Here is an 18,619-nt window from a genome sequence, read left to right as displayed (position 1 = left end):
TAAGCATTGGTATATAGTTGTATTCTGAGTTGCTCAACTATGGTCCACTCATATATTCATGCTTGAAAGCATGAATGGACTATAGCTGGAGCTGTAATTATTAGTTTCTGATTTAAGGGTAGAAACATAATCTAGCACAGAAATATTAAAAATAAATGTAAAGTACATCGATTATTTTTATTAGTACTCATTGCATAAACACACAATAAACAAGTGAAATCTGAAAGTCATTTTCCTGCAATAATCACTGTTCTACAAAAAAAAAAAAAAAACTGAAATTCATTTTTCTGGGTATAACATTCTTGATTAATATGGAAATTTACCTCCTGAATTCAAATCTGTAATTAGTTTCTCTGTGTCACGCATAGGTTTCAAGTTATATGCAATTTCATTTTTTAAATAATTTTCGTTTCCACGCTATGTATTTATGTAGGCAAAATATGTAACTATTAATATTTTAGTCACTTACAAAATTATTTACAAACATTTGTGCACTATAAAACAAAAAATAAATACAAACCTTAATATAATAATTATATTATATGGAAAAACTTATTTAAGGTTAGAAAACATGAACAAAATAAACTTTTCCCTAAGAATTTAAAAATCTTATCTTTTTCTCCTGTGTTCAATTTTGCAGTCTCTAATAATGTTCCAGCAGTAGTCAGCAAGCATCGCAGGCATCCATTTCCCTTCATACCGCTTTTCCATGGATATTATATCTTTATGGAACCTTTCACCATGTTCGTCGGAGACATCACTGCATCTCTCAGGAAAATGATGTAGATGAGAATCTTGGAAATACACTTTTAAAGACATGTGACATCCTAGATCTCTATATGCTTTTATCATCTGTTGAACCAATTGTTCGAAGTCGTTAACTCTTTTTCTTCCCATAAAATTTTGTGTTACATTCTTGAAACAAGACCACGCTCTTCTTACTTTTGGTGCAAGGCATTGTTGAAAATCTGAATCCTTCTGAAGATCTCTAATTTGGGGACCCACAAACAGGCCTCTTTTATTTTTGCTGCAGAGAAACGAGGAAACGTTTTTGAAAGGTACATAAATCCTCTTCCAGATGCGTCCATGGCCTTAACAAATTGTTTAATAAGGCCTAGCATGATGTGAAGAGGGGGCAGCAGAACATCTTCACTGGCTACCAATTTCTCATTCAGTATATTTTTTTTCCAACTTTCCACTTAAGTTCAGGCCAAATCTTTCTTTTATAATGGAAATTCCTAATGTGACTATCCCACTCACATAGAAAACATCCATATTTGGTGTAGCCTTGTTGCATACCTAATATCATGGCAACTATTTTCAAATCACCACATATTTTCCACTTGTGCTTATTATATTTGATTAATCTCAGCATACTCGTATTTTTCAAAATATCATATGACTCTTTAGTCATGCTTACATAGGCAACTGGGACAGAAGGCATTATGTTCCCATTGTGGAGGAGAACTCCCTTTAGACTGTACTTTGAGGCATCTATGAAACGTCTCCACTCCTGTGGCTCGTATTTGAAGTTCAAAGTATTCATTAGGTCACAAACATCATTGCAGAATGTCATCATGAGTTGAATTGTGCATATGCAGAAACAATATTTCATGTAAACAAACAATACTCACTTCCTCTAACAAGAATTTCAGGTTAAACTCAAGAGACTCTCTCTCTCTATCTCTCTCTCTCTCTCTCTGTTAGAATCTGTCTATTTTATTTCTATGATTTAGGAGGTTTCTGTAAAAGAGAAATATGTGAAGTTTTACATATTTTATATACCACAGATGTCGGAATATTATGGTTGAAAATGAATATTTACTCACATGATAAGGAATGTCTCCAAATATTGTCAGTTTAACTCAATTTTAAATCCTGTGACAACGACTTGCTTATTAACATAAAATTTTACTAGCAACACGAATGCCACAATTTGAAAATGAAAACCAATGAAGAACAAAATTAACTGTAGGCAACTGTTGTTAAGCAAAGTTCACCATCTTTATCACAAACTTAAAATGTAAGTTAAATGAGACGTATATTGTCGTATAACTAAAAAACTGTGCCTGATAGCGAATTTCTGTTTTTAGATTTGAATTTGCCATATAAAAATCCTTTGGAATTACATATTTTCATATAAGAAAAATGACCCTTGTAGAACAGTGTAAGGAACAACTACACTCACTGGCAAAAATGCCGGGCACCTAAAGTTTCTCAATTTTGTTTATGAGGTGAGAATCAGAAAACCCATTATGAAATGGAGAAAACATTGCTTCCCAGAAAAAAATTCTCTTTTATTATCACTTGCGCTATTATTTTCAACGCCAAACAATGGATATAATTAAAAGGTGATTTCACTTGTTTATTGTTTCAATTTTCTTCCAAATGTTCAACGATGTTGCTGGAGCAATTCTGGGCCTTTAGCTGGTTCTTCTGGAATTCAGCCCACATTCATCCAGACGTCTGCTTACAGTTCTCTCACTCACTTTAACTTGTATTATTTTCTGGAAGGCTCTTCTGGTCCCAAGAACTGCAGCCACATAACGCTGACTATTCCCACCTTCTATCAATGCAACCATTTTGCTGAATCGGTAGGACTTAGTGACATTTGTATAATATGAAGTACTCCAATACTGCCTCAAGAGAGCTTACCAGTCTGTAGACTTCTTCAGCATAGCTTAAATGAGTCCGAGAAGTTTAGACACAATATAGCAAGAAGAACGAATCTCCTTTTAAGATCATTGTTGGCTATTACGTATTCAGTATTACATTGTTACGTGTCACAAAATAAATGAATAACTAAACGAAGTTTTGCACACCTACAATTATTTAAAAAATCCTACAATTTTCTAAAATTTTAAATAAAATGTAGTTGGCCCGATTTTTTTGCCCATGTGTGTATATTAAAGAACAAAAGTACGGTATCAAAATAAACTAACCCAGTCTTAGCAATATATTATGCACATAAATTCACTGATAACGTTTATTTACCATACTGAGAACTATATTCAGTAGGCATATTTCTATCCTTTGATTCTCCAATTCTCTTTTAATTCTGAAATTGAAAATAGATCTATCTTTTTCGAGACGCATATGGGGTCTTCAATTTATTATATTATGTTTTCCTTTCTATACAATAAAATGTCTTCCATTTCTCGTCACCTCAGTATTGCCGCTTCTTACTACACATGAAACAACAGCTCCATTGTTCTTCACTTCCAAAACTTTCCTGGCCACAATTCCTCCTCATAAGTAACTACCATATAACTATGTGCATTTAGCATTATTTTAAGAGATTTCGTCTTCTTTTCCACATCTGACTCACTTTCTATAAATATGGAGAGTACACCGGAAACATAATAATCTGTATCCAATTCAATTTCATCGCTCTCATAGTCACTTACAGGGACGGTTGTGATATTTCTACCCTGAAGTTTTCGTTTTACCGGACCATTATTCGTGCTAGTACCATTGATGCTGGAACAGATTGTTTCTTTATTTACTGGACTATAATGTTAAATGGTGTTTTAGAATAGACTGAGATACCGTATTTGAAGAAGTAAATAATCAAATTGTTCACATTTCATTAAAACAAATATTTCAAAATGAAATACAACTATGGTCTACGAAAAATTGTGGCACATAGTTGAGGACTGACTTGTAGCCTTGAGGTTGAACATTTTTCACGCAGAGTCCTTAACCTCTGCCAGTGTAATTATTACGTGAAAGTAAACACTATATAGCCAAGTTTAATTGTACAAAGAATCATACATACTAGGTTCAAAAAGTTCCCGGAATTTGCTAGCATCATAGAAACAACGTACCTTAAACACTATTCTACAGCATTCCCTTCAAAATAGTTGCCTTCCGCAACAACACACTTTTGCCAACGCGTGTAGAGTTCCTGGAAGCAGGCCTGGAAGCCATTTTGTGAAACCCGTCTTAGTGCTCTCGTCGCGTTTGCGATAACCTCTTCAGCATTGAATCTCCGTCCTTTCAGATGACTTTTCAGGCGGGGAAACAGAAAGTAATCAGGTGGTGAGAGATCAGGAGAGTATGGTGGGTGATCCAAAGCAGTTATGTTGTGCCTGGCAAGAAAATTCTTTACAATAATTGCGCGATGAGCAGGTGCATTGTCATGCATAAGGAACCAGTTGTTTTCTACCCACTTTTCTGGACGTTTCCTTCTCACTGCGTCCCAGAGGCGACGGAGGGTTTCTACGTACAATTCTTTCGTTACAGTACGTCCTTCTGGAATGAACTCATGGTGCATGAGACCCTGAGAGTCGAAGAAAACTTCCAACATAACTTTGCTTTAAGTGTGCTTAAATGCGACAGGCTCATGTCAGTAGATTTACTGGCATGTGAAAGAACTCCTGCGGGACAAAATTCCGGCACATCCGGCGATGCTGATATAACCTCTGCAGTTGCGAGCGTCGTTAAATAAAACATAACATTTAAAATAACTTTGCCTTTGGAAGTGTCCCTAGGAAATTTTTGCTTCCGAGGAGATGTTTTCGATTTCCACTCAGATGACTGTCGTTTAGGGACTGGGTCGTACAAGTAGCACCAGTTTCATTTTGTTTAAGAAATCACCATCTTCATCAGCCATACTGATCATGTCCCCAGCAAAACACAGAACTTGATGTTTGTACTTTGCTCTGTGGACATAATTACAAAATGCGACGAACAAACAAAACACTATGATAAACAATTGCCTACAACTCAAAACCAATAATTGCCATTATCAGCAAACTTTAAGGAAATGACATCATGAATGTTACCAACAAAACAAATGTATAATATCCCTTGTTATATATTAATACGAAAAATGGTAGTAAAATTCCGGGAACTTTTTGAACCTAGTAGTATATCTATAACGTACCAGTTCTACAGAGAGCTTAATAAAACAGACAATCACAAACTGAATGATTTCGTGTCTTCACACATTCAATAGAACGATGCACACTAACCTTGTTAAGCATCCATATCATTGCCACGTATAATGGTAGATAGAAGCATTTATGGGGAATATAATTCCATCACAGTGGCGCCTTAAATGGCAAACACCGAACTCTTGGGGGACTAAGTAGTACATAATGCGTTTTGGACATAGTTGGGTGCCTGGACCATGGTTATGGGAAATTACGTTATTCGTTGATGGATAACTAATAAGAATTGAAGAGTCCACTGCAAGAATGGATGTCATTTGGAATACATTTTTCAGGAGAAGCAATTGAAAGTTTGAAGTGCTTAGTGCTCAAAGCTTAACTGTGATTTTCCGATCATTACTGGACAATGACTATCAGTGTTAATGCCATATAACTCTCTATGTACAGTTGTAAAAAAAAGTGACCGCATTCGTGAACACCAAATATTTTCAAAGTCCACTTCGGGTCGCGGCGATGTTACACGATGCATGTGCTTGTACAAGCAGTTCCGGAACTATGAAAGAGTTCCATATCTGCCCCTCGTAGACCAGCGGTAGAGTGCTTGTTTAATGATTCAAAGGTTGTTGGTTCGGGCCTTCTTCAAGTTTTCATTTTATTTTTTAATCGTTTCTTTAGCGATGTAAATGATATTCAAATTATCATTTATATTCAGTTATCGTTCTTTATGGATATCACGTTATTTATATTTTGTTATCGTTCTTTAGAGATATGAATAAAATTCAAGTCATCATTTGTATTCTGTTATCGTTTTATAACGATATGAATAATAATAATAATAATAAACAATCCGTAAATTAGGCATTGTGATTGCAAAACAAATATCAGTTATCAATTTGAAACATACAGATACATTAACAACACATATACGTAACACTTCTATAACACAAATATGCAGCTTTCCGTACCATACATCATAAATTAATACACAATAGTCACACAAACACAATAAAACTATAATTACGACATTGCGACGACATCAAGCATCCCATAACTGACTCACATACATAACAAATCAAGCATCCGCTACAACACATACACTTCAACATAGCAACCACAATTTTAAAAGTTACAAATTTGGCTCCAAGAAGAATAAATAGGACACTGTTACTAATTACTATTCTTCCACAATTTTTTAAATACAACTGTAATAAATCTGTGAAATTCCGATATGAATAATATTCACGTTTTTTATATTCTGTTATCGTTCTTTAGCGATATAATTAATATTCAAGTTATCATTTATATTCTGTTTTCCTTCATTAGCATTAAAAAATAATATTCAAGTTATTTATATTGTTATTGTTCTTTCGCAATATAAATAATCTGTATTTTATGTAAGTAATTATTATAACACAAATAACCATTTTTCTTTGAAAAATAGGTTATTTTATTTAGATAATTGAATACTTATTATATAATATGTTATATTAATTAAACAAACCGATATTTATCATTTATATTCTGTTATCGTTCTTTAGTGATACTATATAAATAATATTCAAGTTATTTATATTGTAATCGTTCTTTAGCGATATAAATAACATAAATTTAATATTAGGTTTGGAAAAATCCAGTTGCATAATACTGCTATTAGTTTTTCTTTTTGTATTATTACATTATACTATCTTGAACCACAATAAAATGAAAAGGAGTAACGAGGAATTAAACCTGAGACGTTGACATCTAAATTCCGACGTTCGTCCGCTGAGCTACGAGGGAAAAAGTGTGGAAACATTTTCGGAAAAATTGGCCCAATCACACTCTAAGATTTTCTGATGATTCGTAGAAGCTAGTCCAGGATGCGGGGGGGGGGCAAAGGCTAATTGGGATTTCCCGGTCTCTGATCGGGTCAAACATCCTGATAGAACTAATATTTAAACCTTGCCGTGACTTTCGGTGAAGTCCGGAGGGCCCAATTAGTCAAATCCACTTTCCTCTGGGCCCCCTGTAATTTAATAAGATGCGAAAGAGATAGTGGTGTGCGGAAAGCAACGGGATGTTACCGCATTCAGACCTATCCTTCCCAATAAAAACTGCAAACATGAACAAAGGAAGCTTTTAATGGAAGAAGAAGGATCTTCTGCGGACCTCTGGAAAAAGAACAAAGGAAGAGACTAGTGAAGCGCTTTGTGTGGAGTGTGGCATTGTGTGGGGAAGGTACCTGGTCATTAAGATGAAATGAAGAGAAACGAATTGAAGCATTGGAAATGTGGATGTGGAGAAGAACGGTGCGTGTGAAGTGGACAGACAGAATAAGAAATAAAATTGTGTTTTAAAAAGTGAGTGAGGAAAGAATGATGCTGAAACTGATTAGAAAGAGAAAAAGGAATTGGTTGGGTCTCTGGTTGAAAAGAATAATAGACGACATTAGGATATGTGGATCATATGCTGAGACTAAGAGAAAGGCAGAAAATAGGAAAGATTGGAGATTGCTGGGTTTGCAATGAAAGACCTGCCCATGGGCATAACACTTACGTATGTATGTTCAGAATGCCTGGAATATCGTGTCTAAGAACAGTCGTTATTTGCAAAGACTAGTCGATTCCATGCCCACTCGACTGCAAGATGATCGAGATAAGAGGAAGATAGACTAAATATTGAATTGTGGCTTTTTGTTTTTTTTTTTTAACGCTTAATTGTTTGAATGTTTTAAGGTCGACGCCAGCAAATTTGTTTTGTTTATGCCACGAAAGATATTTTTATTGAGAATAAAATCGGGTTTCTTTCCATTTGCAGCCACAATATCATAATGATAAAGTCATGGCATAATATATTAATGAACCTGATGTTAATTACTAAAATAATCGTAAAAGAGAAAGGAGCCATTATGTATAGTTTGTCTCTCTCAAAAAACAGAACAAAAAAGAACATAAAAAGCACGATGTTGTAGTCTAACGCAGGACCTCAGGAATAAGAGGCTGGAACGCTACCATTACGCTATCGAATAACACACAGAATACTTCAATTATAACTGTAGATGTCAGGCAACGTGGTCCAACAACATGTAACATCGCCTGTCTCCGAATTGTAGCGAAGATACCCGAAGGGAACTTTGTTTCAGGAGAGCGGCCACTTTTTCTTTTGACAGCTGTACATTCTATATGTCTTAAGCTATGCATAGACAGTCTGGTTCATTTTCGACAAGAAAGTGACATCCATCATTCTTGCAGTGGACTCTTCAATTTGTATTCATTTCACCCGCCACACTCACTACCATTATTGGACTGAACTTTCAGTTCTGTTCTGTCGAACTTAGGACAGTCCACTGTACTGTAATAAGATTTGCTCATTTTTCCGCTATCTGGAGCACGAATTTCACACACAATTCCACACCTATGTGTCGCAATCAACCCTACAATGTTACTGTTTTCTATAAACTAGCCAAACGAATGCGTAAAGGATTCTCTATAAGCATAGAGTGACAAAACGATACGAGTATCCGGAAATAGGACCTGTCCGGTAATTGGCCCCCCTATCCTATAGTGCAAAAATGGTTGATGAAAAAGAGGCTGAAAAGCTCAAACAAATAGACCTACTTCACTTCAATAATGCGATGCAAAGGAGGATAAGCTACATAGTAGGGCCTACAATGTATTCGAATGCAAGTAAGTTCTTGAAAGGATTAAGAAATGAGTGTACTTCTCATTTCAGGTGAGCCCAATTCATAGACTTTGTAAAATATGATACCAAGAATGATGTTACAGAAGATATTTCATTTTGTAAATTATTAGAAGCCAATAGGCCTAGTACCGGAAAATAATTTTTCAACACTTTCATGCAAAGCAGGCCTACTATTAAGTACGATATTGGCTGGACGAAATGCATCAATGACGCCAAGGCAATGACCGGATATCGTAGTTGTCTCACTGTCATATTACAGGAAATATTGCCAAATAGTAAGCTATATGGCTACGGTATTATTTTACATCTCGATATCGTGTATTAGTTATATTTTTCGCTGCCCATAAATCCGTAGAGAGATATTGTAAATGCCGAATTACAAACTATTTCTCGTCTTGTAGGTACATAAAAAGTTCTGCTCTTAACTGAAAAACTCTTTTCAACACGTTATTCCACGAAAGTCATCTTTCTTCCGTGAGATAAAGAAGATTTTCATGTAATGAACACATATCTTCACAAATTTTGCTAAAATACGAGTTTGCCATGCTTTCCCTTTGATGGAATTTACTAGTCTACTCTAAAATACAGTTCCTTTCACATGATAATAATCGAGATGCTCATGAAAATCAGCATTATTGTAACGTTGAAATAATTCAGTATAACAAATCAAATTTTGCTACTTATATGATGTTGCGTTCAAACAGCAATTTTTACCGTCATGAATTTCATTCTCTGTATGACTAACATAATACCTTCTGTGGCCGAATTAACAAAATTACAGTATATTGATCTGAAGTGACAACGCTATTTCCTAAACATAATTATCCCCTCTCAAAGTTCAATTTCTTCAATTACTGTACCAGAATAAATTGAACTTTGATTAGGGAAAATTATGTTTAGGAAATAGTATTGTCACTTCAGACCAATACACTGTAGTTTTGTTAATTCGGCCACAGAAGATGGTGATATTATGTTAGTCATACAGATAATGAAATTCATGACCGTAAAAAAAGTGCTGTTTGAAAGCAACATCATATAAGTAGCAACATTTGATTTGTTATATTGAATTATTTCAACGTTACAATTGCTTGTTTGTTCAAATGTGTATATGATATCGTTTTGCAATTTGTGTGTTTTTTTAATAATATAATTTCAATTAATGTTCCGCTATAAATGTTGTAACTAAAACCTCGTTCATCCCTCGTGTTTATCGTACGGCTCGTGCTCCCCCCACACTTTACGTTTCCACTGTGCCTAAACGAGACGCTCTATGTATATCAATAATTAGACAGGCTAATACGAAAATTTCGGTAAATAGTCCTCCGTATCCCACCACAGAAGTCGGAATAAGAAAGCAATGGAAGAAATAAGCAAGAACCATAACGGTAATATTTGATCAATAGAAGATTATGACCTCTTATATTAATTGATAAATGAGTTCTATTCAGTCAATACTTAACATAAAACACAATAAAACATGTAATAACAACATTTAAACAGATTTAAAAACAAACGTTTTCGCCAATTTTGATTGGCAACTTCAGGTCGTGTAGGTCGAATAGAACATGTTATAATAAGTGAACACTTGGTATATAAAGTTAAAAACAGAAGTTAAAACTATAATATAACTTAAAAACAGAGAACAGAACTTAGCATAAGCCACCACGATGTATGTAGAAGCACTATGTTGAAAGAGGCGTGTGTGACCCAAGGGAACGGCAAAACTCTTCCGTCATTGCGGGTACAGTTTTCAAGACAGATTTGACGATGCTACAAACAGGTCGGTCGTGTGGCCGATTATGGAAAGTAGGAAAAATCCTGTAAATTGTAAGGATAGAATGAAAGAGTATTTAGAAGCATTTAAGTATTATTTAAATCTTCTAAAACAATACTTACAAAAAGTTGGAAAAGCGTCTTGAATCTATGAGGGCGGCGACACGACTGAGCTTTACATTAAAATCACCCACTGGAAACCCATGACATTTTTCGGAAATGTATCATATAAATTAGGTAATCTTTTTAGAAAAGAAAAAAATAACGTAGCATTCCGTACCAATAACAAACTTAATAATATAATTCCCAATAACATTCAAAATTACAATAAATTTGCCAATAGCGGTATCTATCTATTACAATGTCAAAACTGTCCCAGTAAATATGTTGGCCAAACAAAAAGGAACTTTCGCACGCGTTACAAAGAACACGTCTCTGACTTCAAATTCAATAGGAATAAATCAAAGTTTGCCACGCATCTCATTTCTCTTAATCACGAACTCACTGGCATAGAAGAAGCCCTTCAGGTCTTAAAGACTATTAACAATCATACTTACATGAATGCTGCAGAAGAACTGTATATTACCACCCATTCTAACAATAATGATAGCCCGCTCCTTAATGAACAATACCCAAATTCAAATAACCCGCTGTTTAAGATCATACGCAAGTAACTTTCACCTATCCACTAGTCTTGCCAGGTATACAGTTTTCGTCATACGCTACCACTTAATGTAAAGCTCAGTCGTGTCGCCGCCCTCATGGATTCAAGACGCTTTTCCAACTTTTTGTAAGTATTGTTTTAGAAGATTTAAATAATACTTAAATGCTTCTAAATACTCTTTCATTCTATCCTTACAATTTACAGGATTTTTCCTGCTTTCCATAATCGGCCACACGACCGACCTGTTTGTAGCATCGTCAAATCTGTCTTGAAAACTGTACCCGCAATGACGGAAGTTTTTTGCAGTTCCCTTGGGTCACATACGCCTCTTTCAACATAGTGCTTCTACATACATCGTGGTGGCTTTTTGCTAAGTTCTATTCTCTGTTTTTAAGTTATATTATAGTTTTAACTTCTGTTTTTAACTTTATATACCAAGTGTTCACTTATTATAACATATTCTATTCGACCTACATGACCTGAAGATGCCAATCAAAATTGGCGAAAACGTTTGTTTTTAAATCTGTTTAAATGTTGTTATTAACATGTTTTATTGTGTTTTATGTTAAGTATTGACTGAATAGAACTCATTTATTAATTAACATTGAACTTAACGGAACCAATATGCCTTTAAAATTTCTTATATTAAGCTAATTTCAATCACTGAAACGCATCGGCAATAGCTGTTTCTACACAGGTAGGCCTACTTTAATTTTCTAATGCTGTACCGTACACAAATATAAAAGGCAAAGTATATCGTTTACTGCGGAACTTGTTCTCCTCTGATAAAGTGTTACAGGAACTTGTATTAATACTAACCTCTAAATAACCTTTCTGTCCTTCGATGAGGTCGTTAAGTGGGATGTACATTTCATTAGTCTTCTGATCAACTAGCATGACATGGCGATGGGAAAATGTTCCTCTTCCAACATCCTGTCCACTGATTCTTACATCAAAACCTGTAGAATATAAGATTTTTTTTTTATTCTAATGGCGTGTACTTGACTCTTCATCATTCGCCCATATGAAGAAAGTTGTGTAGACCATTATTTACCGAAAACTCCTTGTTACCTGGACCACGGGCTTGCCCAACACAAGTTATAAATCGGGGACACGCCGGGGATCGAACCGAGTTGCACATGATTATAAGTCCAGCTCTCTAGCCACTAGACTATACTGTTTTCGCTGTAAGAAAAATTCTAATGTAAACATAAGCACGTGATTGGCTGCCAGTCGAAACACTCACACGACGCAGGAAAATATAGTTCGTATTTGGAAACCACAATCTTGTATTACGGTATTTGAAAATAAAAAATTGAATTCTAATTATGAAATACGATGAAACATTTAACTTCACTCATGTGTAAAACGCTATGTAAAAGAAAAGCTACTTTTATATTTTATTATGTACTATGAACGCGGATGAATACCAACAGTAATACCGAGGTAGTCTGTTCTTGTAACAAGCTGGCGTCACTTCACGACTTGAGTTCGTAGTTGTTTACGTAAGCACGTGGTACTGAAGTATGGCTTCTGTATCCTCAACTGTCCACTGTGAAGACATAAGACTTAAAAATAATTTAATTGCAGTAATTATAAAGTAAATGTTTCCTAAGCAAACGAATGCATAGTAGTGAGGTTAGGCCTACTTGACGAGTAACGGGAATTGTTTAACATGAAACAGAATGTACAACAGTAGACGGGAACACGTACTGAGAATCTATGGTGCCAAAGGGGTGGCTAATGAAGCCTCACTTCAGTCACGTGTTATTGCATACATTAGGATTTTTGTTACAGCGAAAAGATTATACCATAGAGGAATTTAATAAAAAATAAACTATATTATTTTACCTTCTTAATGTATAATAATGGAGTCCATTAATAATTGTTAAGCGAAAATAAAATTAATTGTACATATATTATTGGAACTCTGAAATTGGTGTCGATGATGAGAAGAAATATTGGTAATAGGTCCTGTCCTAGTATTGATATTGGAAGAGTGAAAGAGGACTTTGTTTATTTTAAAATAATCATACAGTAGGTCACATAAAACATTTCGGAAAATAGGACTTCATATACACATGTAGGGCTCTAGGATTTCCCGTTTGGATCCGTCAGCTTTCCAACCCTAGATGCATTGCAATCTAAAGGCGTATCGTGCTTAACCTAAGTATACTCAACCCAGTTATTGTGATCAAGACTATATGGGTCCTTGACTGAATGTTGGCTAAAATAATTCAATTATATTGTCTGAGTTGATCCAATAAGAAGCAGGGTTGCATCAACTAACAACCAGGTTAACAGCATAGAGTGCGATATCAAACAGGAACAGGGTACATACAAGTTATTTACTTACTTACTTACCAATGGCTTTTAAGGAACCCGAAGGTTCATTGCCGCCCTCACATAAGCCCGCCAACGGTCCCTATCCTGTGCAAGATTAATTCAGTCTCTATCATCATATGCCACCTCCTTCAAATCAATTTTAATATTATCCTCCCATCTACATCTCGGACTCCCCAAAGGTCTTTTTCCCACCGGCCTCCCAACTAACACTCTATATGCATTTCTGGATTCGCCCATATGTGTTACATGCCCTGCTCATCTCAAACGCCTGGATTTTTGCACATAAAAGTTACTTACTTACTTACAAATGGCTTTTAAGAAACCCGGAGGCTCATTGCCGCCCTCACATAAGCCCGCCATCGGTCAATCCCTATCCTGAGCAAGATTAATCCAATCTCTATTATCATATCCCACCTCAAATCCATTTTAATATTATCTTCCCATTTACGTCTCGGCCTCCTAACTAACACTCAATATTCATTCTGGATTCACCCATATTTGCGACATGCCCTGCCCAACATACAAGTTAGTTATACAAAAGTAAAATATTATTACAGTAATTATAAAGTATAAATTCTAGTGTTGTGAGATTTAATAGAATAATCTAATCGATTAATCGATCAATTTCTGTTGCAAGATTAATTGATCAAAATAATTAATCGAATAATCGAGTCGATTAAAATTAATCGGTTGTAGTTGATATTAATTATTATTTTGTTAATACAAACTCATACTAAAATTCCGACAATATTTCTCTCTCGGAAATTGCTTACTTAAAACACAATAGTACTATTATTTTCTAAGAGTAAACAATGTAGCGTAGGGAAAATCTTTGTACAAACACTTCAGAAAGAGATGGAGTTATGAGGACAATGACCTAGTCTACCTCTATTGAAAGTTGAAACAAAATGCGAAACCCTTATTAAGTTTTATGGTTTTCGAAGAAAACTTCCACCTTGTTGTCGGCTCATCTTCCTAGCATATGAAATACATACTTTTCTGGAATTCGTCCCCCTCATTCCTCATAAAATAGCCATGTCTTCACTGTGTGCAAGTGAGCGCATAACTATCTTCTTCTTTATACTGTATCTAAAATCTGGTAATTCGGATTACAATAGGCGTCAGTCTCTATTGCAACCGCTGTACTTCTGCAGCTGCAGTTTCTGTACTGTGTATGTATATGAAGGTTGTGTGTTTAGTTGGATAAAGAAAAAAAATCAGTTTTCTGTGGTCTCCATTATGTCGTATGAGAATTTGAGAGGTAAACTCGGTGAAAAGTTTGGACTTAAATTGAACGATCGTTGAGATTTGCTTGACAGAAAAAAAGTTTTTTTTCGTGTTTAGTGATGCAGGAAACATTATTACTAAACGTAGAGCGGCACTTAATTCAGAGCATGTGAATGCATTCACATGTTTAAAATCATGGATGAAGCAGTATTAATTAGGTGAATCTTGATACTTTTTGTTATTTATGTTTGTCTCAAAAATGCCCGGAGAAATTGACACAATAAATTATAAGCTTCATAATAAATATGTTGGTAAGTAATTAAAATAGTTGTTTTGTAATATAATGATACAATATAATATACAGATATGTAACGTTTAATACTTATGCTCATCACCGAACACAAGTTAAATTTAACAATAATTGTGTATTACATTGTATTAAAACATTTTTTCCACTCGATCAAAACTCGATTAATCTATCGATTAATCAATTAAATTCAAATAGTTAATCGATTAAATATTTTGATCGATCGACAACACTAATATATATATTAGTCCACCGCTGTGGAGTAATTGTTAGCATGCCTAACTGTGAAACGAGTGGGCCCGTGTTGCAGTTCTGGATGGGACAAGTTACCTGATTGAGATTTTTCCGGTATTTTCCCTCAACCCATGAAGAGGAAATGCTAGGTAACTTTCAGCTCTGGACCCCGGACTCATTTCGCTGGCATTATCACCTTCATATAATTCAGATGGTAGATAACCATAGACGTTGATAAAATGTCGTAAAATAAATCACTATATATATATATATATATACATATATATACACACGAGTATGTATGTGTGTGTGTGTGTGTGTGTGTGTGTAGGATGTGCGGAAAGCAACTACCGCATTTACTTTTCCCAAGAAAAAGTGCAAACATGGCATGATGAGTCTTTCCATTGGCGGTAAAAGATTCCTGACGTAAACTATCCCCCCATTCGGATGTCCGGAAGGGGGATGCTGGGGAAAGACACATTATGAAGCAACCCAACAGAGAGAAGAAAAGAAGATTGAGGATTGGAATGTGGAATGTAAGGACTCTTCTGTAAGCAGGTAAGTTGTAAAATTTAAGGAGTGGATGTGACGGGAATATCAGAAGTGAGGTGGAAAAATAGTGGTGAGTGATGAATTTAGGTTGTTTTATTCAAGTGGTGAGTGCAAAGGAAGTCATGGTGTTGGTGTTTTACTTGGACCATGTGTGAAAGATAAAGTGATATCAGTGCGTTATGTAGATGATCGGATGACAATGGTGGGACTACAAGGGAAGAAAATGGACTTAGTGCTAGTGCAAGTTTATATGCCACATAGTGGATTAGCAGACAAGGAAGTGGGAGAAAGCTATGACAAGATAGAAAGATAGTTAAGAATGAGAAGAAAGAACCATGCGTAATCCTAATGGGCGACTGGAACGCAATTTTAATAATAATAATAATAATAATAATAATAATAATAATAATAATAATAATAATAATAATAATGGCTTCATTTAACCTGGCAGAGTTAAGGCCGTAAGGCTTTCTCTTACACTCAACCAGGATTAAAACTTGCTTACATAGTTGAACATAAAACTGGATCGGAATTAAGTAAATACATACTGGTACAATTTAGGTACATAAGGTACATAATTGTAGGAGAAGGACAAGATGGAAAAACAGTTGGATAGTATGGATTGGGAAGAAGAAATGACAAGAGGAGAATCTTTGGTCAATTTCTGTAAAAGAAATACAATGATTGTTGGAAATACATTATTCCAAAAACATAAACGAAAAAGTTACACATGAACATGCCCAAGAGACGAAAGAAGATCACAGATAGACTAGGCCTACATATTGGTACAGGAAAGATTTCTAAATTCCTTAAAAACTGGTAAGACTTTACCAGATATTAACTCACATCACGTCCTGCTGATAGACGAAGTAGATATTCGTCTGAAGAAGATAAGAGGAGGACAAGTGACGAAGAAATTGAACATGGAAACACTGAAGAATGAAGAGGAAAGAAGGAAATTTGAAGCAAATTTTCAAGATAATCCACACTTGAGAATAGTAATGAGTACTGGACTCATCTAGAAAACTGTATAAGACAACAACAGAAGAGATAATAGGGTACACTTTAGGTGTGAGAATTAAGAAACCTTGAGTCACAGGGAAAATGTTGGAGAAGATGGAGGAAAGGAGAAAATGGAAAAAAAAAAAAAAAATCAACACAGAAGAAACTGCAGGAAATTTAACAACGAAATAAGAAAAGAAACTGATAAGGCAAAGGATGACTGGTTGGAAGAGAAATGAAAAAGAAATAGAGGATCTAGGGAGAAAATGAAGATATGACTTAGGCCCGGTTTTATAAATACGGTTAATCTAAACCTAAGTTAAACCTAACAATGAGTTTAACTCAACGTGCCGTATTACAGAGTCTCAGTTAAGTTAAACTGTAGACGAATACGATAGGAAAGAAAAGAAGAACATCGCAACTGTTTAATCATATTATTGATTTAAAATAGCCGACGCTCGTGGAGACTCTTCATTAAGAATCATCTTTGTTCCTCGATATTAGAGCGAGTATCATAAAAATACCTAAAGAGGACCAATACCGCGTACTTCAATATGCTTGTCAGACTTAATCTCAAATACTTTCTTACGTTGGCTACCAACGTTATACTCCTAAACATAATGCAACCAAACTAAACCTTGCATGACCATCCGCGACGTAACTCCATACAGAATCAATTGAGTAATGAACTAATAATATTAGTGTGCGTATTTTATATGTTGTCTAGAATATTTATGAAACAGAATTCAGTAAAACAATAAAATTATTTTTACGAGTGTAGTAAAATTAGGTAATATTATTAGTGTGTGTGGATAAGCTTCAGGGCTTCTACCGCGTTGTCTTGGTGTTATTGGCTGACGTTTCGACCGCTGTGTTGTGGTCATCTTCAGAGCAGTTGTTGGATAAGGAAATAGTCTGCCAGTAATTATATATATATATATAGTAGTCTCGATGGGTGGAGTACTTGCTGTGATAGGTCGTAGGTTCTCCTTCTGGCATCTGATTGGTCCTACGTGGTCCAATCCGGTTGAGGTCTGTATGAAGGGAAGTATTCATATTAAATACTGGCCCTCATAAGGTCCGAAAGAGTGACCTTGATACCGTGCCCGTTCGTTGGTCCTACAGATGCCAGAAGAGCCTACAACCTATACTTAGGAACGAGAAACCAGGTCTCCACATGTACGCGGCGCCCCCCCCCTTCATCCGGACAACGGGCACGGTATCAAGGTCACTCTTTCGGACCTTATGAGGGCCAGTATTTAATATGAATCCTCCCCTTCATACAGACCTCAACCGGATTGGACCACGTAGGACCAATCAGATGCCAGAAGGAGAACCTATGGCCTATCACAGCACGTACTCCCACCCCTCGAGACTACTGTAGTCTATATATAAGTACTGGCAGATTATTTCCTTATCCAACAACTGCTCTGAAGATGGCCACAACACAGCGGTCGAAACGTCAGCCAATAACACCAAGACAACGCGGTAGAAGCCCTGAAGCTTATCCACACACCATGTACACCAGCCGCGGAAGCCTACGCGAACACTTAATATTATTAGTGTGTTTATAAATTAGGCCCCATAGTAAATCTTATCAGGAGATTGTCTGCCACACACAGTACAATACGCAATAGGTTTGTAGTAGATTTACGGACACCTCCGAAATCTCCCATCGTTTTCAGTATGTCTACTACCAGAGGAAAAATAGCGCAGCGCAACTAGTAACTGATGCAGAGATTCAACTGAATGTTTTCAAAAATAAAAAAAGAAATCGTTTACCTTTTCAAATAATCTTTAAATTCAAACTTTAAAACACATATTTTTTAACTTTCTCATTTTCTGTTGCATGTTGTATTCGAGTTTCAATTTTTCGAAACAAGGTTAGGACTATAAGCCTAATTCTGAACGTTAGGACTGTCTGCTTCGAAAACCTCA

General features: G+C 35.5%; 1 protein-coding gene across 5 annotated transcripts in view; it reads right to left on the bottom strand.

The window, feature by feature from the left end:
- LOC138705069 (2-oxoadipate dehydrogenase complex component E1) overlaps positions 1–18,619 on the bottom strand; it is a 201,279-nt gene that overhangs the window by 37,280 nt on the left and 145,380 nt on the right. For 4 of the 5 annotated variants that reach the window (XM_069833664.1, XM_069833665.1, XM_069833662.1 and 1 more), the window contains one exon: positions 11,833–11,972. The exons of the other annotated variant lie outside the window; for it this stretch is intronic. In XM_069833664.1, coding sequence (XP_069689765.1) covers positions 11,833–11,972 — 140 coding nt within the window. The remainder of the gene's footprint in view (positions 1–11,832; positions 11,973–18,619) is intronic. 5 annotated transcript variants of the gene reach the window in all.

Source organism: Periplaneta americana, chromosome 8 (assembly GCF_040183065.1).
Source record: "Periplaneta americana isolate PAMFEO1 chromosome 8, P.americana_PAMFEO1_priV1, whole genome shotgun sequence".
In the NCBI taxonomy this organism is placed as follows: Eukaryota; Metazoa; Arthropoda; class Insecta; order Blattodea; family Blattidae; genus Periplaneta; species Periplaneta americana.
The sequence above is the reverse complement of the archived record's forward strand: the minus strand, read 5'-3'. Positions and strand labels throughout refer to the sequence as shown.